General features: G+C 35.7%; 2 protein-coding genes and 1 pseudogene across 23 annotated transcripts; 1 reads left to right on the forward strand and 2 right to left on the reverse strand.

Moving 5' to 3' along the window:
* Positions 1-443: 443 nt before the first annotated feature.
* Positions 444-10,474, reverse strand: LOC147290022 (heat shock 70 kDa protein 18 pseudogene; annotated as a pseudogene).
* LOC147290023 (uncharacterized) lies at positions 2,377-7,866 on the forward strand. Of its 22 annotated transcripts, none has more exons than XM_086235646.1 (8): positions 2,377-2,746; positions 3,475-3,755; positions 4,602-4,651; positions 4,760-4,922; positions 6,395-6,453; positions 6,556-6,601; positions 6,701-6,916; positions 7,437-7,866. In XM_086235646.1, exons 1-4 carry the CDS (start codon positions 2,606-2,608, stop codon positions 4,801-4,803), a joined length of 516 nt encoding a protein of 171 aa, XP_086091772.1. In that variant the 5' UTR covers positions 2,377-2,605; the 3' UTR covers positions 4,804-4,922; positions 6,395-6,453; positions 6,556-6,601; positions 6,701-6,916; positions 7,437-7,866. The 22 variants fall into 22 exon arrangements, 19 of the variants coding, with proteins under 19 accessions (XP_086091772.1, XP_086091776.1, XP_086091777.1 ...); XM_086235650.1 differs by having other exon boundaries at positions 4,769-4,922; XM_086235651.1 differs by having other exon boundaries at positions 4,774-4,922.
* A 1,185-nt stretch (positions 10,475-11,659) lies between the features above and the next one.
* Positions 11,660-25,320, reverse strand: LOC147290024 (heat shock 70 kDa protein 18-like). Its single transcript, XM_086237523.1, has 7 exons — positions 25,223-25,320; positions 23,812-24,030; positions 17,356-17,952; positions 16,127-16,537; positions 13,873-14,073; positions 12,207-13,572; positions 11,660-11,824 (listed from the first exon to the last, which is right to left on the reverse strand). Exons 2-7 carry the CDS (start codon positions 24,023-24,025, stop codon positions 11,812-11,814), a joined length of 2,802 nt encoding a protein of 933 aa, XP_086093649.1. The 5' UTR covers positions 24,026-24,030; positions 25,223-25,320; the 3' UTR covers positions 11,660-11,811.
* Between the last annotated feature and the right edge of the window lie 345 nt (positions 25,321-25,665).

The following is a 25,665-nucleotide window of genomic DNA, read 5'->3' on the forward strand; positions in this document are numbered from 1 at the left end:
CCACTTATGCTTTAAAAAAATTAAAAAATGTGTGTCCCCACTCAAAAGTTGAGCATTATCAATTGGGATACTTCGGCGCGAAGTAAATAAAACAACCTGTGGGCCACATTTGATAAAATAAAGGCTTCACATTTTTTCTGTATTTACTTTCCTTCAACATTTGCAAAGATGCAATTTATAAAAAAAAACAACAATTCTAGTGGAACTGTAAAAGTAGAAGTAACCCGGCCAAAAAAGAAGAAGTAGAAGTAGAAGTAGAACCCTGTGGAGCAAGAATACCAAACTTAGAGTGATTCAATCAATTCAAACAAAAGTGGCTTATAGTAAAGAATTCTGCCCATCAGGCTTGAAACAAACTAAAAACATGGCTAAACCTGTAGAATATCAATTGATTTAATTGTAATATATGCTGTTTCAGTCCATATGCCACGATTTATCATTTCTTATATCACCTTCTCAATTCCCTCACAAGTTCTTCTCACACTGTTAATTGTAATCCCTTTCTTCTGACCGGTGGACTTGTCCTCAGCAGAAACACTAAGGATACCATTAACATCAATATCAAAGCAAATAGTGATTTCAGGAACACCCTTGGGGGATGGAGGAATGTCATCCAAGATAAATTCACCCAAGAAGTTATTATTTCTGGCTGTGCTACTCTCACCCTCATAAATGGCGACTTTGCCACTACATTGGTTATTGCAGACGGTAGTGGAAGTACGAACAATCGTAATGGGAATTCTGGAGTTTCTTGGAATAACAATTCCCATGTCATGTTCTGTACACTCACCATACCAAGTGACATGGGAGTGACATCCAAGAGTCTGAAGTCTTCAAGCTTCTCATTACCATTCCCACTCAAGGCTGCAGCTTGAACAGCAGCTCCATATGCCACAGCCTGATCCGGATTAATGCTCTTGCACAGATTCTTCCCCTTGTTGAACACATTTTGCAATAGTTGTTGCACCTTGGGAATTCTAGAAGAGCCACCCACAAGAACAACATCATCCACACTGCTTATGTCCATCTCAGCATCCCTCAAACACTTCTCCACTGGCTCCATACACTTCATGAAGTAATCCATGTTCAGCTGTTCAAATTTGGCACGACTAATAGTTATATAGAAATCACGATCCCAACAATCAATTTCAATGTCAGTGACCAACGTAAAAGAAAGCCTCCTCTTTGCCTTCTCACAAGCATTTCTTAACTTCCTAAGAACTCTTACGTTTTCACGAACGTCCAAATTATGCTTCCTCTTGAATTCCTCAACACAGTAGTTCACCATTCTGTTAACAAAGTCTTCACCTCCAAGGTGAGTGTCTCCTGCAGTAGCCTTCACTTCAAACACACCATACCCTATGGTAAGCAGTGATACATCTAAGGTACCATCCCCCAAGTCAAATATCAATACATTTCTCTTACTATACCAACCGACACCCTTGTCAAGGCCAAAAGCAATGGCTGCAGCTGTTGGTTCGTTGATAATACGCATCACATTCAGGCCAGCCATGACACCCGCATTTTTGGTAGCTTGACGCTGTGAGTCACTGAAGTAAGCAGGAACGGTGATAATTGCATTTTTTAAAGTTGAGTCTAGATAGGCCTCAGCAATCTCACGCATCTTTGAAAGAACCATGGATGAGATTTCTTCAGCCGCAAACTGTTTTTCTTGGCCATTTTTGGTAACCAAAATCATGGGTTTGTCACCAGGACCTGTAATGACCTTGAATGGCCAGAGTTTCAAATCATTTTGAACACAAGTATCACTGAATCTCCTACCAATTAATCGCTTTGCATCTGCAAAATTAATGCCAAACTCAGAAACACAATCCGGAAAAAGAAAAAGAATGAGATGAAATTTAGAAGGGAATGATGGATGAAAATGTACACACAACAGAATGATTTAAGTAAAATCTGATTATCAGGTATTTTGGGACAAATTAAAATGCTTTTTGTGGTTATTTGGTTAGTAATTGTGACACTATCAACTTGCTATATGAAAGATCCTCACTTGCTCACTCTGACATAGAGTCAATAATACAATGCTTAAGTTCCTAGTGCATTGTAATGCATCATTACACTACTACAAAAAAGCTCATACATATCACTATATTAATATCAGTTTTAAATGTATTCGATATAATATGGTTTTTAATATCGCTTAAAAGTTTTTTTTTCAAAAACTGATATATAAACTATTTTACATATCATCAAGATTTTGAATGTGATATATTACATTAGACAAATTTATTAATCCTGCTTTAAAAGTGATATCTATACAAATAAATGATGCAAAAATTTAAGAATGGCAAAAATGCGGTACTGTTCACCACTTAAAAAAATTTTGACAACCCGTGTTTACACAGACTTACACTCACACACCCATACTCACATCCAAACTGAACCAGACCCAGACCAACACCCACACCCTAACTCATCATCTTCTTCATCGATCTCCGACGAAGATATATGGATTGAGCTTGAAGGTTAAGCTATATAGCTAGCTGGTTTTCCAATCCACCCAGCCTTAAAGACGTTGAGAGTGAAGGCTTGCAGATCGAGATCGATGGGTTGAGCGCGCGTGAAGGCTTGTAGAGAGCGAATGCGACAGAGAGACAGAGAGAAGTCTGAGCAGTTGCGAAGAGAGAAAGAGAGAAGAGAGCTCGATCTGGACGACGTCGCGAGATCGAGATCGACCCAGGGAAGCCTTCCCTATACCACCACCCAGCCTTCGCGATTTCAAGTATTTGATGAGATTGTTTTGTTATTTTTTCTTTTTAATTTGAAGTTTAGATTTCGGATTTAGGGTTCTAATATCTGCAGGTTGTTTGAACATGGGTGTTTTGTTATTTGGGTGTTTCTGGAATTTGGGTGTTTTATAGTTTGTTTGAACTTAGTTTGTTTGAATTTGGGTGCCAGAATTCTTTGTATTTACCTGAACTATGGAACATTATGCAGTAAACATTCATTTTGGGTCTGTGTTATGAATTTGGCTCTGCCAGGGTTTTGTTCCTCTCACCGAGAATTTGGCTCTACCTGATTTTGACATTTTGGGCTGCTTATGGATCTCTGTTTGGTTTATTTGAAGTTTCTGGTATTCTGAAGTCTGAATCATGTTCCTCAGTGATGATATTAATATGGGTTACTTGTAATTTCAGATAGTCTGTTTTATATGCATTCATTTGATGCTTCTCTTTTATTCCTCTCTTTTTATTGGCAAAAAAAAAAAAAAAATTCTTAATAGGTTAATCATCATCTTGTATGTTCTTCTTAATTGTCTTAAAAGTAGGAATTTGCCTATTCAAATTGCTATATAGTGATGCATTATAGAAAACTAGTATGCACCGTTGTTTTCTAGTTTATTGTTATACAGGAGCCAGTGATGCTGCTAATGTTGTTTCTTATTTTATCCATGTGATTGAATTGGTTATAAGTTAAGGCTGCAATTTTGTATTGTTGTTAATCTCACAGGTTTTTCCTTATGGGTCAGTTCCATTGAAAACATATCTTCCTGATGGAGATATTGATTTGACGGCATTTGGCAGTGCAAACATTGAGGATGCCTATGTAACTGATGTTCATGCTGTTCTGAAGAGAGAGGAGAATAATGAAGCTGCTCCGTATCATGTGAAGGATGTCCATTTAATTGATGCTGAGGTTCTTCCCACCTTGATACCTTATTTTTTTTGGGAACCTTCAGTTGAAAACATTTGCAATTCCAGGATTAGATTTGGAGTCTTGCTTGCATGTAGGTATCACTATACAATTTAATCTCTGGCATTTTTCTTTTCTTTTACATCACTATACAATATTTTTCTTACATTTTGTTTCTTTTCTTTTGTGCTTTCTTGATTCCTAGAATACATCGATCAGTTTTTTCTATTTTTGTGGCAATGTGTATTTGGGAGGATTTTGAGATTGATTTTTTTTACTCGTTGCAATTTTTTGCAGACTTACTGTGACCTTTTCCATAGTGTAGAATAAAGTAGTTATATTAGGAAGCCGGTCCGCAAATGAAGTTATTTTGCTAAATGTTTTCAATTTTCTTTGGAGCTTTTTTTCTTTCAAACTTTGTCTTGACTGGTTATTTTAGTTTATCTTGATGTCTCTCTTAAAAACAAAGTTTAAGATGAAAATAGATTGCACACTGTCTTTGTACAAAGTCTTTTGCACATAAGGTTATAATTTGTATGAGCTCCACAGTCAATTCTCACTCAGTATACTATGACTTATCTGTTTCACTGAAGTTGTAAAGTTTTTATAAAAGGTTGTTTGATATGTAGTTAGTATAATCATGTACTTTGCGCGTGGGGTTGGAATTATCAGATATTGTCATGACCTGTCTTTATGTTTCATGGATTTTAATACTTTTGTTATGTTACTCCTTGATTATATTTGGATATAATTCTTTCTTTAAAGGGCTGCAATAGCTATCTCTAGCTGATCAAATTTAATATAATGCTCTTACTTGGACATTTTTGTTGCAGCACCATTCATTAAACACAAAGATGATGTTCATTTTGGGAAATATGAGTGTGCTCCATTGGAGTAAATGTAATTTTGATAAACTCATAGAGCACCCTAGCTTCTGTTTGCAGAAGAGAGGTGCAAGGAAACAGAGGCAAGAGGTTGGAAGCTCGAGCAAAAGGTAATGTTTTAAATATATATAAAGACATCAATTAATTGGATGTCTATGATTGTATCAAATGTTGTGCATTCCACTCTCTTTGTTCGTTAGATAATTACTATTTTATAGTGGGTTTAGCTCAGGGGGAAGCACCACAGGGGTTATGTGGATAACATAAACAAGAAAATAGTAGAAACTGAACTAGAAGGATTGCCATTGGAAGATGTCATAATTGCTACATACAACGAGGGGGATCTACGTACTTCCACCTTTCGACAATAATGCAGCACATGTATGCTATCAGTGAGATGAGTTCTCATTCATCACTTTGAATTGTTTGAGTTGATAATATTTTGAGGTGTGTGGGAAAATGCATCTTAGTTTGAAATTAAGGTTGAATTCAATATTAGTGAAGCTATAACTAGTTGAATGTTAATGCAGCTATTGATAAAATCTACTTGATTCTATATTGGGCATATACTGTTTAGTTATTCTATGTTTTGCCTCTATATGACACTGAAATGCTTTAATCATTCATGTTTTATAGTCATGTCCCATTTGCGTTTTTAATCATTCATATTTTCTGCATGTACGATAATAAATATACTAAGGCTACTATATAAAATGATTGGTTGCAATTTGAAATTCTGGTACTAGCTTGATGGTGTTAGTGGTTATAACTGCTTGATGAGATTGGCTTTTCTTGTAGTTAATTGGTTGTATTGGTAATTCTCATAACAACTCCTCCCTTTCATCTGATGGGAATGTATATGTGCAGTAATTAAGTATGAAATTTTATCACAAAAACATACATTTTGTTAGTTGTTTGAGTTGGGGATCAAGGTTATAAACGGACAAGTGTAATCTTGGTAAGCATTTAGGGCAAATTAGTTTCATCCTAATGTTAAATCTTCCTCATTTTCAAATTTTTAGAGCAAATTTTATGATTCTCTCAATCTGAATTATCGTACTTGCTGGTTTAATTACCATAAGAAAATTATAAGCTAGGAAGATCAACTTTGTTTCTTTGGATATGAAAGAGCACACTAGATGGTTAACATCAACTTTTTGAGGTTTAAATATCAAATGTAATACAGGAGTGCCATTCCAATCTTGGCTTTGTCTGTCATCCAGAAACCTACCTACTGCATTCTTATAAGATGCTTAAAAAGTGCCATAAGGATGGAGCAAGTATACTAAGGGTTTTATACTTGGTGGCAGCATGTATATGTGCATTTAGTGTCAGGATCTATCAGTGAGCCTGAAACCAAGGGGTTTATACTTGCTGCTATCAGGAGCATTTGTTTTCAATGGTCTATTTGAGTTTACTCTTTTAACATGAATTGCTAGTTTGTATCGTTGTCTCTAGAATGCTATGTGTAAGTTCTACTGTGTGCCTTTTGTTTAATTGAGTTGTAGTCTTACAGTGTTTTGGCTGAAAAAAAAAAAAAAAAAATCTTATTCATTGGAAAATGTTATCAATAAAGCAGTCAAGCATCGAATTGAAGGATACACTTAAGGACTCTGCAAAATATGCATACAGAGCTTGAGACCTGTACTTTAGTTGATTTTTAATGGGATGATAATTGGCAGGAAATTGAGATGAAAATTGATATGCATGGCTATTGTTTCATTTTTTTTTGGGATGATAATTTGGAAGTTGATAATTGAGATGGCTGCTAGTTGTTTGATTTATTATTGGACTGATAATTGGGATGAAATTGTCATTGATAATTGAGATTGCTGCTATTTGATTTTTGTTAGGATGAAAATTGCCAGGAAATTGGGGTGATAATTGAGATGGCTGAATAGTGTAATTCAAGGTTTGCTCTCAATAATCAATTAAATATGATGTTTTCCAGGAGTATTTTATTTTGAATTGTTTGTATTGCCCATTGGCTAAAATGAATTTTGGGTACTCACAGGAAGTCGAAGATGAGATTATTCCTTTAAAGGGAAAGGAGAAAAAAGGTATTCCTTAATTAGTCCAGTTTTACCATTGAATTAGATCTCTCTCTCTCTCTCTGTATTATGTACATATTATTATTTTCTTTTTATTTTTCTTTATAGGTTGGATGGTGCTGTTTTAGATCTAGTTGCAGATGATAATGTGGGCATGAAGAGACAGAAATCTGTTTATCATTGGGATACGATACTTTTAACTGTATTATTATTTTCTTATTATTTTGTTTAAACTATTTTTCTCTTAACCTCACTAAACTGATGGATGGCAGAGGAGGAAAAAGTACATAAAGTTGAATAATGGAGATCGTGTGACTGCCAATGGCAAGTTAATTTTTTTATTGCCTATTTTGACATCCATAATTAATTGTACTTGTGCCTTTTTTTTTTTTTTGTTGACAATTTGACGCAGTAAGTTGTATGAGAAAATTTTGGATTTTGATGGGTATGGGGCTATTGAGTTAAAATTGTTAGGTTGCTGAAAATGTTCTGGCAGAACTTAGAAGGTCAATAAGTCTAGATCCATGTCGAGTTTTCTTAGTGCATTTAAAGGTGTGTGGGTTTTCTTAAAAATTAGGGAGTGCAACCTACTCATATTTGGTTGTTAATATGAAAGCAGCAGACGTTGAACATAGTCTTATGTTTGTTCTTAAATTTGTCATGACTGTAGAATTTGCTTAATGTATGCATTCAACTTGTACTAAGTTATCTTTTGTTTGCTACTAATCAAACTTAAGCATTCTACTGTCTAATTAATTCCTCTAACCTTTGAAAAATTGCCTAGAAATTTATACCATAATGCATATACACCAAAAAATAATGCAATTTTCCTTTATGTTTTCAGTGGAGCAAATCAAGGATCAAGCAATGTAGTTACACCCAAGACCAAATTGATGATGTTCCAGTTGAATGGGGTGACTTTGTTAACTCGACTTATCTGTAGGCTTTGGTATAATGTGGTGATGGCTGCTGGGTATGCCATTTTGTGGATATTCTACAACTTAGCTAATTCAATTAATTAATGTCATGCCCATATTTTGTAAAGGGAATGGGGAATTTACAAAATGCATATATGCCTAAGTGCCTAACAGTTTTGTTATATATACTTGAAGGAAGGGGTAGTTTTAAGTGATGCCTAGCATAGCTTAGATATACTTGAAGGAAGGGGTTAGAGATGATGAGGTCTCCCCCTAATTTTTGTTATATGTAGACAATTTTTGGGTCCTTTGAAATATATGACAATTGATAAAATGGAATGGATTGTTGAAATACATGAAATGGATTGTTGTTTAGCTGTTAACCAAATAAATATGCATTGGATGGTTCAATGGTGTTAACCAATTATATCAGTTTTCTGAAAATAAATCCGATATTAAAACAGGTGTCATATAACTCTAATTTCGAAATATATTAGATCAATTCTAATATAAAAACTGAAATGGTATTGAGAATAGATATCTATTTTGGGAAAATAAACTGATACCAATCATGGTTTCATAATTAGTTCTACAATAAAAACACATATAATAGATGTCTACAATATCCGTTTTTATTACCAATACCGATATATATGAAAATATTTATACCAGTTCCATACTCTTAAATCATATAATTTACATATACGATATCAGTTCTTATAAAAAATAACGATATCTATGAGAATATGAATACCAGTTTCATATTTCAAACACATATAATTCACATATCAGATATCATTTATGAGAACTAATACCGATGTCTATGATACAGTGTATACGAGTTCCGTATTTCAGGAACATATAAGTCTGATCTAAGATATCTGTTCTTATACACAATACAGATGTCTATGGAAATAATTATACCAGTTATACGATTAAAACGCATATTATTAATATATATGATATCTGTTATAAATATAATACTGATATAATATATTATAAATATATCATTTATTGCATTTTTAACCATCCAGGAAGGGAAAATATATCGTATTTAAAAAAGGAACTGATTTAAAAACCTCTATAGAGATCAGTTCAAAACTGATATGTAAACCAATGAGAATAGATATCACGCTTTCCTATATCGAATTTTAGGGGCCTTAGATATCGGTAAATTACTGATATGTATGAGCTTTTTTGTAGTAGTGTTATCTTCAGTACTAAGGCAGTACTAGTATATCATTCTTTTTTCCAATATACAATAAGATTTGAACCATGAATCTATTGTTTTCCCTCCCCACTCAATGCCAATTTCGGGAGCACTGTTGCCAGGTACTCATTACTCATGATAAACAAATATATAGCCCAACATACCCAAATTTACACAAACTTATGGCCCAATAAAGAAATTGAGGAGAAAGGAAGCATGCATTCAAATGAAGTCATAAATACACATTAGTTGATCATTTGAGAAACAAATGTGGGATGAATAAGATGCCATTACCAAAGACTGAGTTTGTGGGGTTTCTGATGACCTGGTTAAATGCTGCGTCACCTACCAATTGCTCAGTATCAGTGAAAGCAACGTGGGATGGAGTGGTCCTGTTGCCCTGATCATTCACTATGATTTCTATGTGATCTTGCTGCCACACTGCCACGCACGAGTACGTTGTCCCCAGATCAATTCCAATTGCAATGTCCGTTGCAGACGTAAATGAGAGTCTCCTCTTTGCCTTCTCACAAGCATTTCTTAATCTCCCAAGAGCTCTAGAGTTTCCACCAATGTCCAAATTATGCTTCCTTCTGAATTGCTCAACACAGTAGTCCACCATTCTGTTATCCACGTCTTCACCTCCAAGGTGAGTGTCTCCAGCTGTGGCTTTCACTTCAAAAACACCACCACTTATGGTAAGTAGTGACACATCTAAAGTGCCACCACCAAAATCAAACATCATCACATTTCTCTTGCTATACCAACCAGCCTTCTTTTCAAGGCCATAAGCAATTGCTGCAGCAGTAGGCTCATTGATAATACGCATCACCTTTAAGCCAGCAGTGACACCAGCATTTTGTGTAGAATGACGCTGTGAGTCATTGAAGTAAGCAGGCACTGTGATGACAGCATATTTCACAGGAGAGCCAAGGTAGGCCTCAGCAATCTCCCGCATCTTGGAAAGAACCATGGATGATATATCTTCAGCAGAAAATTGTTTCTCTTGTGCCATGTGGGTAACCACAATCATGGGTTTATCATCAGGACCTTCAATGACCTTGAAGGGCCATAGCTCTAAATCACTTTGAACTGAAGCATCACTGAATTTCCTACCAATCAAACGCTTTGCATCTGAAAATTGGTGCCATGCACAATTTGAAACACAATATAATAAATAAACAAATAAATGCACTGACAATTTATGAAATAGCTAGTAAGATAAAATTCATTAAGAAGATGACAACATTAATTCTTCTTTTTACAAAACTAAATGCATAATATTGTTAGTGTAGTTTCACGTACTGCTTCTTAAGCAGTACCCTTAAGCCTTTCATCATCAGCAACCATATCAGAATCAAAATTTTCAACCTCATAAAAAGATGGGATGAAGAGAAGGCAACGCATAAAGTAAACAGAGAATAAATTGAAGAAAAAGAACACTCACTCACAGCCTCACAGGAATATCCATTTGATTTGAGGAAAGGAAAATTGGTATACATGTGGATGTGGGAAGATAACCTTACCAAAGATAGAGTTGACAGGGTTTCTGATGAGCTGGTTAAATGCTGCATCACCTACCAATCTCTCAGTATCAGTGAAGGCAACATGAGATGGAGTGGTCCTATTGCCCTGATCATTCACTATGATTTCCACATGATCGTGCTGCCACACTGCCACACACGAGTAAGTTGTCCCCAGATCAATCCCAATTGCATGGCCTTTTTCTCCACATGATCGTACGCACATGATCATGATGTCCACATTTTATCGAACGCATGGATTGTGTAGTTGTGAAATCATAGAAATAGGAAATCATGGTTTGTTTCATAAATATAGTAATCAAGTAATCAAGCAGGCATGTCTATTAACAAAACAGGGGATGTCTGTTAGCAAAAAGCCCAGGCATGTGCGTATATTAGACGGAAACGGACCCTGCCCACTCGAATTTGACTCTAAACACTGATTTTACAACAATACTCATCTGGGCGTTGGAATCCGAGAGACATAAAGAGTGGGCTTTGGTAAGAGTAGGCCCAGTACTTTTTCTTTTCTTTTCGGCCTTTTCCTGAGACCAAGTTTTTCACAAATATTTATGTAAGAAATCTGGTCTGCATTTATTTTCCCAAATCTGCTTTTTTTTTTTCTTTTTCTTTTTTTCTTTCAATTTTTTTTCCCTTTTTTCTCAGAAGATGATATTTCAATATAGTTTTCTTATGAAATATGTGAACATTTTCCGAAAACAGAGAACATATGCGATGCGAGATTGAGAATTTAGTTGAAAAAGTATATTAATATATTAGAAAAGTACTAAAAAAACTCTTTCGCTGGAGGTTTTTTAATAAAAAATTCAGGCAGTACGTTAAATTTTTTGTCTTTTTTTCGAGAACAAACATCAACTAAAAAACAATTTAGAATTTTCCTTGGGAGCTAGGTTTTTTGTACACTCAGAGGTCATAGTCATACTATTAATTTTTTCCCTAACCGTTTTTTTTATTTGTCATTAGACTCATTACACAAAAGTTACCAAGTGACAGTAATTGAAAAAATTAGGTTTATGAAGACTGAATATATAGTAAGAGACTGGTATAATACTTTTTCACATGTAACATGTCAGAGGAAGTCATTTGAACAAGTGATTTTGAATGTAAGTAATAATGTGCTATTTTTTACTGTATTAAATATTAGCCAATCCCTTTTGAATAATAGACGGTCTTTAAATGAAACAACTTTCTGAGTCCCATGGATTCAACTAAAGTTTCATTTTTCCTGTCCAACACTTATAAATTATAATCAAGTGAAGTCAAGATAACATAACATTAAAAATATCAAGATAGGCATTCGAGTAGTATGGCATAAGTTAAGGCCTCTTACTCCACTGTCTCAATTCCTTCAAATGTTCTCATGTCACTCTCACTTGTGATTGTAATCCCTTTCTTTTGGTCAGTAGATCTGCTTCAATTCCTTCATATGTTCTTATGTCAGTCTCACTTGTGATTGTAATCCCTTTCTTCTTGCCGGTAGACTTGCACTCAGCGGAAACACTTAGGATACCGTTGGAATCAATATCAAAACAAACATCGAATTCAGCTTCACCCTTCGGAGCTGGAGGAATGCCAGTGAGTGTAAATTTAGCCAACAAGTTATTATTTACGGTGGTTGTATCCTCACCCTCAAAAATGGGGAAACAGATTAACTCTTGATTGTCATAAATGGTTTGTATAGTTGTCTTCTTCTTGACAAGTGATTTTGAATGTAATGTAAGTAACAATGTGCTATTTTTTACTGTATTAAATATTAGCCAATCCCTTTTGAATAATAGACGGTCTTTAAATGAAACAACTTTCTGAGTCCCATGGATTCAACTGAAGTTTCATTTTTCCTGTCCAACACTTACAAATTATAATCAAGTGAAGTCAAGATAACATAACATTAAAAATATCAAGATAGGCATTCGAGTAGTATGGCATAAGTTAAGGCCTCTTACTCCACTGTCTCAATTCCTTCAGATGTTGTTATGTCACTCTTAGTTATGATTGTAATCCCTTTCTTTTGGCCAGTAGATCTGCATTCAGCGGAAACACTTAGGATACCATTGGAATCAATATCAAAACAAACATCGCATTCAGCTTCACCCTTCGGAGCTGGAGGAATTCCATAGATCGCAAATTTACCCAAGAAGTTATTATTTTTGGTTGATGTACTCTCACCCTCAAAAATGGGGAAGCAGGCAACTTCTTGGTTGTCGTACATAGTAACTAAAGTGCTGTTCATCTTGACGGGAATTCTGGTGTTTCTTGGAATAACAACAGTCATGCACTGTTCATTGCCAGTCATCACCCCAAGTGAGAGAGGGGTGACATCCAAGAGAGTGAAGTCTTGAAGCTTCCCAATTAGATTCCCACCACTCAAGACAGCAGCTTGAACAGCAGCACCATATGCCACTGCCTCATCCGGATTAATGCCCTTGCACAGCTCCTTCCCCTCAAACACATCCTGCAATACTTGTTGCAGGATGGGAATTCTAGAAGAGCCACCAGCAAGAACAACATCATGCACACTGCTTATGTCCATCTTAGCATCCTTCAAACACTTGTTCACAGGCTCCATACACTTTTTGAAGAAATCCATGTTCAGATCTTCAAATTTGGCACGGGTAATAGTTGTACTGAAATCAATACCTTGATCCAAACAGTCAATCTCAATATCAATTGAAGACGTAAATGAAAGTCTCCTCTTCGCCTTCTCACACTCATTTCTTAACCGCCTAAGAGCTCTGGAGTTTCCACTGATGTCCAATTTATGCTTCTTCTTAAATTGCTCAACACAGTAATTGACCATTTTGTTATCAAAGTCTTCACCTCCAAGGTGAGTGTCTCCAGCAGTGGCCTTCACTTCAAAGACACCATTACCTATGGTGAGCAGTGACACGTCTAAAGTACCACCACCTAAATCAAATATCATAACAATTATCTTGCTATACCAACCAGCCTTCTTGTCAAGCCCATAAGCAATGGCTGCAGCAGTTGGTTCATTGATAATACGCATCACGTTTAGGCCAGCAGTAGCACCAGCATCTTTTGTAGCCTGACGTTGTGAGTTGTTGAAGTAAGCAGGGACGGTGATAACTGCATTCTTCACAGTTGAGCCAAGGTAGGCCTCAGCAATTTCTCGCATCTTTGCCAGAACCATAGATGAGATTTCATGAGCAGCAAACTGTTTGTCTTCACCCTTGTGGGTAACAACAATCAAGGGCTTATCATCAGGACCTGCAATAACCTTGAATGGCCAGAGCTTCTTATCATTTTGAACAGAGGCATCAAGGAATCTCCTGCCAATTAACCTCTTTGCACCTGCAAATTGATGTCAAATATTTAAAAAGACAATCCCACAAAGAAAAAAGAACCAGAAGATGAACGGACAGACATTCAATAATCATGCATACTCGTCAGTCATCCCAAGCATTATATATGCACAATATACAGTTACATGTTGTATTCAACACATTGTAGTGAAATGTACTAAATAAACTTGTGAATCAAATATCAATATATATTGAAGTAGAGGACGAGGCCTCTCAGGATTACAAAACTGATTTAAGAAACAAATGACAATTAAATTGTTATAGATGTCGATGTGGGAAGAGACCATACCAAAGATGGTGTTTTTGGGATTCTTGACGGCCTGGTTAAAAGCTGCGTCACCTACCAAAAGTTCGGAATCAGTGAAGGCAACAGAAGATGGAGTAGTCCTGTTGCCCTGATCATTCACAATGATCTCTACATGATCGTTCTGCCATACTGCAACGCACGAGTACGTTGTCCCCAGATCAATCCCAATTGCATGGCCCTTGTCTTTCCCAGCCATTTTAGCTAAAGAAAAAAAGAAAGCAAGTAGAATTGGAAAGAAGAGAAACGGTGGCAGAGATCGAATAATGCTGGGGTGAGTGTCTCGATCTCAGTCTCTGGCTTTACCTTTTATTTGGTGGGAACAATTTAAAGCAGCTCGAGTGGTAATAATTGCTTAGGAATATATGCATGTTTTGATGTGCAGAGACTTATCGGGGAATGAATGGTTATTTACTGAATTTATTATCATTTTGGTTCGTTATTCTATGTACCAGTAGTCTACTACTACTTACTGTTTCCAAGTTCCAACATAATAAAGAAAGACAGGACAGGCGGAAATAAAAAGTGGTCCGAGTGGAAATAAAAGGGTACAGGAAGATTAAATGAATCGGTCTATACAATTTATTTTGGTTCAGTCTGTACTTCTTTGTGATAAATATTCTTTGTACTACTGCTTCCAATCGGTCTAAAAACCGTACAAATCCATGTCTTTGACCCAACAAAATCAAAACAAGTACATGCCAGGTAAGGAAATTTGAAAAACTAATCTATTTTGATCTCTTTTAAGAATTTTAAACTATTTTTTAAATTTTTAGAATTTTGACACTCGAATTTTATTAGAACTCTACTCAAAAAGTACTCGAATTCTATCGAGTAGTGCTCGAGCACTTCTCGAAACCCCTCAAACACTGCTCAAGAATCAAATTTCTAAAAAATTTTAAAAAAAGTTGAAAGTTTTTAATTGACTTAAATTTAGGTTAATTTTTTAAATTTCTCAAGATCAAAATGAACAGAGAAGAATCAGATGAATAATACATACCTATAGCTACCAATGTAAATCCATTATATGCTTTGCAGTCTAAATTGTTGTGCAGGGATCCTTGGAACAATGGAAATGGAATGCAATCAGTCTCAAGAATTTATTTCTGGTTTGTTTTTTTTATATGCACAAGGTTCACCAAATCCAAACCGCCAAATGGACAAAAAAAACACAAATTTGAAATTTTTTTGGTTACCCAACCCAACCGTCTCTCTCTCTCTCTCTCTCTCTCAATGACAAATAATTTCCAATAAAATTGCAGGATCAATTGAATTGAGAAAAAAAATGAATTAAGATGAATTGTGCACACAAAATAAACTTAGAAAATCAACTAGTTTTGGACTATATAATAAACTTGCAGGATCAATTGAATTGAGAAAAAAAAAAAAATTAAGATGAATAGTGCACACAAAATAAACTTAGAAAATCAACTAGTTTTGGACTATATCAAGGGCATGTCATAGTAAAGACTGGTTCAACTATGGCATGACCAACTCAACTTGTATATCCACCCATCTAGGTCCAATAGCTTGCTAGTTTTCAAAATGTTTTAATGATCTTATGCTAGCAAGTTAATTAGTTATTATATGACAAAAAACTTTTATCAATTGGTACAAGTAAACATTTGGTCAGAAATGTTCTCTTGTCAAATTATGTATCAAGAAATTAATAAAGTTGATTATTTACTGAAAATGTGATCCAAATTCACAATTTAGTAGTAATTCTCTACCCAATTAAAAAAAATATATATGAAAGCACAAAAATCAAATTTATACGATAGTCGGAAACATTATAACCATAAAGCTAGGCCAAGAAGAATTCCAAAGTTATCTCCACAAATTAATTGAAACAGACGATTCAGCCTTTAGCTAGTATGACATAATATTCCTTACATTATCCTATCAATTCCCTCACAATTTCTGTCATTGGTGAGGGTAATCCCTTTCTTCTGGCCAGTCAACATGTCCTCAGCAGATACATTCAGAATACCATTGGCATCAATATCAAAGCAAATATTGAACTTGGGAACACCCCTTGGAGCTGGAGGAATATCATGGAGCTTAAACTCACCCAAAAAGTAATTATTTACAGTTGTTGTGTTCTCACCCTCATAAATGGAAAACTTAACAACAGTTTGGTTGTCATGGCGAGTAGTTACAGTATAGTTCTTCTTGACAGGCATTCTGGTGTTTCTTGGAATCACAACTGTCATGTCGCGTTCTCGACCAGTCTCCACACCAAGTGATAGAGGGCTGACATCCAAGAGAGAGAGGTCTTGAAGCTTCCCATTTCCATTCCCAATCAGGATTGCAGCTTGAACAGCAGCACCATGAGCCACAGCCTCATCCGGATTAATGCCCTTGCTCAGCTCCTTTCCCTTGAAGAAATTCTGCAAGAGTTCTTGAACCTTGGGAATTCTAGAAGAGCCTCCAACAAGAACGACATCCTGGACACTGTTTATGTCCATTTTAGCATCACTCAAACACTTCTTCACAGGCTCCATGCACTTGTTGAAGAAATCCCTGTTGAGTTCTTCAAATTTGGCACGGGTAATAGTTGTATAAAAATCAGTATTCTGATACAAACAGTCAATTTCAATGTCCGTTGCAGACGTAAATGAGAGTCTCCTCTTTGCCTTCTCACAAGCAGAGACGGATCCAAGATTCCCAACTTGGGGGGTCATGTCAAGTAGAGCTTAGTGCCGCGAAGCGGCGGCAAAATTTTTTAGGGACCGAGCAGGTGATCGGCTTCGGTGGTGGAGGTTGCGTTAGTGGGTTGGATCTGTGTGGTGTGGGTTTTGGGAAATTTAATTAAGGAAGAGAATAAGAGTGACTGAGTGAGGAGCACACTGCACACACACACAAGTTAGTAAATTCTGAAGATTTTTTTGTCTTGAAAAAATTCTTTAAAATATTGAGCAGGTGAGGCGTTGAAACCATTTGGCCATTTTGTTTTTTCTTAAATTGATATTTATATGTCATATATTAAATGCTCTTAACAATGTCAATCAGTGTAAAAAACAAAACAAAAATTTACCTAGAGCCGAACCTAAGGGTTTAGTAATATTAACAATCAACCTAAAAAAAAACTTTTTAGTTAAAAGGGCTGCTCCACCGACTGGTATTAGCCCATTCCAATTGGTTTCCTTTTCAACTAGGCCCAGCCCACGTAGCCTTAAGTCAGCAGTATTCGCCTCTCACTCTTGATCTCTGTTCTCTCACTCTCTCACTCTCTCAACTCTCAGCTCTCACTCTCTCTCACTACTAACCAGGCATCCAAATCATCACCACCCCCAGGTTGAGAAAAGTGAGGCCGTATGGGTCACCGTCCAGAGAAGGGGGTCGCCGTCGAGACACTCAGGGGGTCGCTGTCCAGAGAGATAGGGTGTTGTGGGCTTCTCGGCTGGCTGTCGGGGGGTCGCCCGACCCCCCACCTTTGTATGTGGATCCGTCCCTGCTCACAAGCATTTCTTAATCTCCCAAGAGCTCTAGAGTTTCCACCAATGTCTAAATTATGCTTCCTTCTGAATTGCTCAACACAGTAGTCCACCATTCTGTTATCCACGTCTTCACCTCCAAGGTGAGTGTCTCCAGCTGTGGCTTTCACTTCAAAAACACCACCACTTATGGTAAGTAGTGACACATCTAAAGTGCCACCACCAAAATCAAACATCATCACATTTCTCTTGCTATACCAACCAGCCTTCTTTTCAAGGCCGTAAGCAATTGCTGCAGCAGTAGGCTCATTGATAATACGCATCACCTTTAAGCCAGCAGTGACACCAGCATTTTGTGTAGAATGACGCTGTGAGTCATTGAAGTAAGCAGGCACTGTGATGACAGCATATTTCACAGGAGAGCCAAGGTAGGCCTCAGCAATCTCCCGCATCTTGGAAAGAACCATGGATGATATATCTTCAGCAGAAAATTGTTTCTCTTGTGCCATGTGGGTAACCACAATCATGGGTTTATCATCAGGACCTTCAATGACCTTGAAGGGCCATAGCTCTAAATCACTTTGAACTGAAGCATCACTGAATCTCCTACCAATCAAACGCTTTGCATCTGAAAATTGGTGCCATGCACAATTTGAAACACAATATAATAAATAAATAAATAAATGCACTGACTAGGGGTGGGCATTTAAACCGCGAACCGGACACACCGAACCAAACCAGGGGTTAAAAAATCGAAAAAAACCGTGTTGACCAAAACCGGTCAAAGATTGGACCGAATTGGACCGGCCGGTCCTATATGGTTCCGGTTCCGGTGTTGCTTTCCTTGAAGCTGGGCCGGACCGGACAGGACTGTATATGTATAAACATATATATATATATTTATATATATTTATACCATTTTATATTTTTATACACTTTTTTAGCACATTTTTATACACTTTTTTATACACTTTTTTACACACATTTATATATATTTTAGATAATAAAATTAATATTAACCTAGCTTTATTTTAGACCCTAAAATATATTTTATATATCCCTATATGGCCTATATAGTATATTATATATATGAGGAAATTACAGATTTAGTCCAGTTATTTTATACCTAGTTCAATTTTGGTCCACAATCTTTTTTAAGTTCTGTTTTGGTCCACTAATTGTTTCACTTGTTCAATAAAGGTCCAGATTTGTTTTTTCAAATTTGGCCTGTCTTTTACTCCATCAAATCTCACTCAAATTCTGCAAACATATGCTTATTTTAAAGCTATGCATTTCTTCTTTACAACCATATAAAGATCATTCAAATTGAAGTTTTAAAACTCAAGATAATTAACCCCAAAGCAAGGTACCCGAAACTGCCAATTTTTCAAACTTCACCCAATCTCAATTCTCTTAGATTGTAATACTTAAAATTTGTTTTTATGACTAAGAAATGATGAAATATAACTTATACTTCAATTATAATTGAAGAAAACACAACCCAAAAGATTTAAAGTCACAAATCTGGACCTTTATTGAACAAATGAAACAATTAGTGGACCAAAACAGAACTTAAAAAAGATCGTGGACTAAAATTGAACTAGGTATAAAATAAGTGGACCAAATCTGTAATTTCCTCTTATATATATATATATAGTACTATATATTATATTATATATATATAGTACTATATAGTATATAGTTTATACTACTATAGTATATCCTAGTTTATAATTTTTTTTATATATATTATTGTTTACTATAAGACTATACCCTATACCCTAAATGGCCTATGGCCCCTATACTCTAAACCCCAATTGAAACCCTCAAACCCCAATTAGATTAGTTAATTACAAATTTAAACGCCAATTGAAACCCTCAAACCCCAATTAGATTAGTCAATTACAAATTACCAATTTAAACCCCAATTGAAACCCTCAAACCCCAATTAGATTAGTCAATTACAAATTACCAATTTAAACCCCATTTGAAACACTAATTATATATTTGATAGTACTATATAGTATATAATTTATAATACTATAATATATCCTAACTTATAATTTTTTTATGTATATGTTTACTACAAGACTATACCCTAAATACCCTATACTCTAAACCCCAATTGAAACCCCAATTGAAACCCCAATTGAAACCCTCAAACCCTAATTAGATTAGTCAATTACAAATTACCAATTTAAACCCTAATTGAAACAATAATTATATATTTGATAGTACCCATATAGTATATAGTTTATAATATTATAGTATATCCTAACTTATAATTTTTGTATGTATATATTTTCTAAGTTTATTATAAGACAATATCATATACCCTAAATACCCCATACTCTAAACCCCAATTAAAATACCAAAATTAAATGAAACCCCAATTGAAAGTTGAAACCCCAAAATCAAATGAAACCCCAATTGAAAATTTGAAACCCTCAAAAAGTCAAACCCTAATTACTAATTAGATTAGTCAATTACCAATTTACCCATTTGGCCATTTAGGCAATTACCCTACCCAATTACGGATTACCCCGGTCCCCAACCCTAAAGCCCCAATTGATTTCTGTCTCACGCAGCCAATCTCACTCTCATCTCAGTCTCTACCTCTCTGACTCTCTCACACAGCCAAGTTTCTGCTCTGTATCTCACTCTCAGCTCTCACACTCATCTCAGGTAACCATCTCTCTCACTCTCATCTCTCATCTCGCATCTCTCATCTAGTCATCTCTGTCTCTCATCTCTCACTCTCAACAATTCTTGTTGAACAGTAGAAGCGTGTGGAATTTTTCTTGGGTCCATTAACATACAGGTATTAGTACCTAAATTTATTAACCAAAACCACCCAAAGCCCCTTTCTTTCTTTGCGGGCCAACTATCACAATTCTATTATTCCTTTGCGGACACCACATCCACTGGATAACAAAAATTAAAAATACCTGCCGTGTCCTCACCAGCTGCAACATGCCAAAACACTAATAAACTGAAACTGCAAGTCAGCAACTCCAATAAACTGCAGTTTCAACTCTAATAAATTGCAGTTTCTGCAGTTTCAGTTCACTTACAGTTCCAGAAACTGCAGTTTCAGTTCACTTGCAGTTTCAGAAACTGCAGAAAGTTCACTTGTAATTCCAGAAACTGCAGTTTCAGTTCACTGTAAACTGCATAAACTGCAGTTTTTTATGCAGTTTCAGTTCACTTGCAGTTTCAGAAACTGCAGAAAGTTCACTTGTAATTCCAGAAACTGCAGTTTCAGTTCACTGTAAACTGCATAAACTACAGTTTTTTATGCAGTTTCAGTTCACTTGTAGTTTCAGAAACTGCAGAAACTGCAGTTCTAGAAACTGCAGAAACTGCAGTTCTAGAAACTGCAGAAAAATGCAAAAAACTGCAGTTTGACTTAAAATGGCATAAATGCATAAAGAGAGAAGATGAACGTGAAGAGAGAAGAAAGAGAAAGACAAAAAGGAAATAAAATGGCAATTGACCAGATTTCAAGATAAGCCAGCTAGCTGCAACTTACCTTGTTATTAAAAAAAAACTAATTGGTGCACTAGAGAGTAAAAACAATAAGTAAAAGGTACCTTAGAGTAATTAATTCATTTTTCTTTAAGCAAACTTGGTGTACCAGCTCCATGTTTTAATATATTGACTGACGTTTTTTTTTTTTTTTTTCCAAAAGAAGCAAACAGTACGCACATGATCATGATGTCCACATTTTATCGAACGCATGGATTGTGTAGTTGTGAAATCATAGAAATAGGAAATCATGGTTTGTTTCATAAATATAGTAATCAAGTAATCAAACAGGCATGTCTATTAACAAAACAGGGGATGTCTGTTAGCAAAAAGGCCAGGCATGTGCGTATATTAGACGGAAACGGACCCTGCCCACTCGAATTTGACTCTAAACACTGATTTTACAACAATACTCATCTGGGCGTTGGACTCCGAGAGACATAAAGAGTGGGCTTTGGTAAGAGTAGGCCCAATACTCTTTCTTTTCTTTTCGGCCTTTTCCTGAGACCAAGTTTTTAACAAATATTTATGTAAGAAATCTGGTCTGCATTTATTTTCCCTAATCTGCTTTTTTTTTTCCTTTTTCTTTTTTTTCCCTTTTTTCTCAGAAGATGATATTTCAATGTAGTTTTCTTATGAAATATGTGAACATTTTCCGAAAAAAGAGAACATATGCGAGATTGAGAATTTAGTTGAAAAAGTGTATTAATATATTAGAAAAGTACTAAAAAAACTCTTTCGCTGGAGGTTTTTTAATAAAAAATTCAGGCAGTACGTTAATTTTTTTTTTCTTTTTTTCGGGAACAAACATCAACTAAAAAAAAATTTAAAATTTTCCTTGGGAGGTATTTTGTACACTCAGAGGTCATAGTCATACTATTAATTTTTTCCCTAACCGTTTTTATTTTTATTTGTCATTAGACTCATTACACAAAAGTTACCAAGTGACAGTAAATGAAAAAATTAGGTTTATGAAGACTGAATATATAGTAAGAGACTGGTATAATACTTTTTCACATGTAACATGTCAGAGGAAGCTAGTCATTTGAACAAGTGATTTTGAATGTAAGTAACAATGTGCTATTTTTTACTGTATTAAATATTAGCCAATCCCTTTTGAATAATAGACGGTCTTTAAATGAAACAACTTTCTGAGTCCCATGGATTCAACTGAAGTTTCATTTTTCCTGTCCAACACTTACAAATTATAATCAAGTGAAGTCAAGATAACATAACATTAAAAATATCAAGATAGGCATTCGAGTAGTATGGCATAAGTTAAGGCCTCTTACTCCACTGTCTCAATTCCTTCAAATGTTCTTATGTCACTCTTAGTTATGATTGTAATCCCTTTCTTTTGGCCAGTAGATCTGCATTTAGCGGAAACACTTAGGATACCATTGGAATCAATATCAAAACAAACATCGAATTCAGCTTCACCCTTCGGAGCTGGAGGAATTCCATAGATCGCAAATTTACCCAAGAAGTTATTATTTTTGGTTGATGTACTCTCACCCTCAAAAATGGGGAAGCAGGCAGCTTCTTGGTTGTCGTACATAGTAACTACAGTTTTGTTCATCTTGACGGGAATTCTGGTGTTTCTTGGAATAACAACACTCATCTCATCTTCTTTGCCAGTTTCCACCCCAAGTGAGAGAGGGGTGACATCCAAGAGAGTGAAGTCTTGAAGCTTCCCAATTAGATTCCCACCACTCAAGACAGCAGCTTGAACAGCAGCACCATATGCCACTGCCTCATCCGGATTAATGCCCTTGCACAGCTCCTTCCCCTCAAACACATCCTGCAATAGTTGTTGCAACTTGGGAATTCTAGAAGAGCCACCAGCAAGAACAACATCATGCACACTGCTTATGTCCATCTTAGCATCCTTCAAACACTTGTTCACAGGCTCCATACACTTTTTGAAGAAATCCATGTTCAGATCTTCAAATTTGGCACGGGTAATAGTTGTACTGAAATCAATACCTTGATCCAAACAGTCAATCTCAATATCAATTGAAGACGTAAATGAAAGTCTCCTCTTCGCCTTCTCACACTCATTTCTTAACCGCCTAAGAGCTCTGGAGTTTCCACTGATGTCCAATTTATGCTTCTTCTTAAATTGCTCAACACAGTAATTGACCATTTTGTTATCAAAGTCTTCACCTCCAAGGTGAGTGTCTCCAGCAGTGGCCTTCACTTCAAACACACCATTACCTATGGTGAGCAGTGACACATCTAAAGTCCCACCACCTAAATCAAATATCATCACATTTCTCTTGCTATACCAACCAGCCTTCTTGTCAAGCCCATAAGCAATGGCTGCAGCAGTGGGTTCATTGATAATACGCATCACGTTTAGGCCAGCAGTAGCACCAGCATCTTTTGTAGCCTGACGTTGTGAGTTGTTGAAGTAAGCAGGGATGGTGATAACTGCATTCTTCACAGTTGAGCCAAGGTAGGCCTCAGCAATTTCTCGCATCTTTGCCAGCACCATAGATGAGATTTCATGAGCAGCAAACTGTTTGTCTTCACCCTTGTGGGTAACAACAATCAAGGGCTTATCATCAGGACCTTCAATAACCTTGAATGGCCAGAGCTTCTTATCATTTTGAACAGAGTCATCAAGGAATCTCCTGCCAATTAACCTCTTTGCACCTGCAAATTGATGTCACATATTTTAAAAGACAATCCCACAAAGAAAAAAGAACCAGAAGATGAACGGACAGACATTCAATAATCATGCATACTCATCAGTCATCAATCCCAAGCATTTATATATGCACAATTTACAGTTACATGTTGCATTCAACATATTGTAATGAAATGTACCAAATAAACTTGCGAGTCAAATATCAATATTTAAGAAGTAGAGAAGGCCTCACAGGATTACAAAACTGATATGAGAAACAAATGACAATTAAATTGTTATATATGTAGATGTGGGAAGAGACCATACCAAAGATGGTGTTTGTGGGATTCTTGACGGCCTGGTTAAAAGCTGCGTCACCTACCAAACGTTCGGAATCAGTGAAGGCAACAGAAGATGGAGTAGTCCTGTTGCCCTGATCATTCACAATGATCTCTACATGATCGTTCTGCCATACTGCAACGCACGAGTACGTTGTCCCCAGATCAATCCCAATTGCATGGCCCTCTTCTTTCCCAGCCATTTTAGCTAAAGAAAAAAAGAAAGCAAGTAGAATTGGAAAGAAGAAAAACGGTGGCAGAGATCAAATAATGCTGGGGTGAGCGCTCAGTCTCTGGCTTTACCTTTTATTTGGTGGGAACAATTTGAAAGCAGCCCGAGTGGTAATAATTGCTTACAGGAATATATGCATGCATATATGTTTTGATGTGGAGCTAATTGTTGTGCAGAGACTTATCGGGGAATGAATCGTTCAATTTACTGAATTTATTATCATTTTGGTTCGTTATTTTATGTACTAGTACTACTTACTGTTTCCAACATAATAAAGAAAGACAGGATAGGTGGAAATAAAAAGTGGTCCGAGTGGAAATGAAAGGGTACAGGAAGATTAAATGAATCTAATTTATTTTGGTTCAGTCTGTACTTCTTTTGAGAAATATTCTTTGTACTACTGCTCCCAATTTAGTGGTAAAATTTCATACAGAATTACTTTATAAAACTGCTTTTTTGAGTTGGAAAAAAAAAAAAAAAAAAAAGACTGCTATATCAATTTTTAAAATCAAGATTAAGAGTAAATTTTCAACTTGCTTCGACAAGGTATCAGTTTAAGAAAATACAATATATAGTTAATAATCAAATGAAGAAAGAAATCATACAACGAATCAAAAAAGTTTTTCAAACTGGATGTTTTTTTTTTTTTTTGGAGGAAAACTAAAATGACCACCAAATGTCTAAAATGATATTATTCGTTATAAAACCAAATCATCAGATATATGGTGTGTTAATTACATTTAAGATCGGGCATCATTTAGATCGGTTTTTTAGCAAATTCACATCTTTTGCTGCATTTACTTGGTTACTTTAGCTTTTGCAAAGATTCAAGTTAGAATGATCAACAATTCTTATTGAACAAGATAATCAGGTGGAATATCCCTCTTCTATTGTCTCGAAGCACACAACTCCGAGTACGAGCTCCAATTTATTATAGTGACTCAATTTATTATACCCAATCGAAAATTAGCAACTTATATAACAGGTACATTGAAGATTATCTACAGCTAGCATCTAAAGCAGCCCACAATCTGTGGTGGTTACATTTACGTAAATAAAAAAGAAAATCACAGCATGAAAATTCACATATAACAGTTCTATAACTCCAGTGCATAAAGCTCATCAAATAAACCTGAGTAATTAGAGGGAGAGAGATTCAAAGTCAAACCTTAATCCGAAGAAGGCCAGATAGCAGAGAGGGGAAACAAAATAAAAACCAGAAAGCAACAATAAGAAGAGCCAGAGTATCCTTTGGTTCAAGGTACTTTCTCCGCTCTTTCTCTGATAAAGAATTTCGATTCTTATAATTAAAATCTGTGTCCCACTTTTGACTTTTGACTTTTGATTAAAAAAAAAAAATAATTAATTGAATATAAACCCAGATACACTACGAGAAAATGGATGCGACCCACCTACTTAGGGGTGTACCTCCTCTTCTTCCTTTTTTTTTATTTTATTTATTTTTTAATCTTTGTGTATACCTTCAAAATTTAATTTGTGAATTTTTCTAATTGACACAAAGGAAAAATAACTTAAAGACAACCCTTAAACACTCAAGACAAAAAAAAAAAAAACACACACACACACCCCTTCATCCGACCCACCCAGCTC

This window comes from Dryas octopetala, chromosome 3 (genome assembly GCF_963921425.1).
Source record: "Dryas octopetala chromosome 3, drDryOcto1.1, whole genome shotgun sequence".
NCBI classification, from domain to species: Eukaryota; Viridiplantae; Streptophyta; class Magnoliopsida; order Rosales; family Rosaceae; genus Dryas; species Dryas octopetala.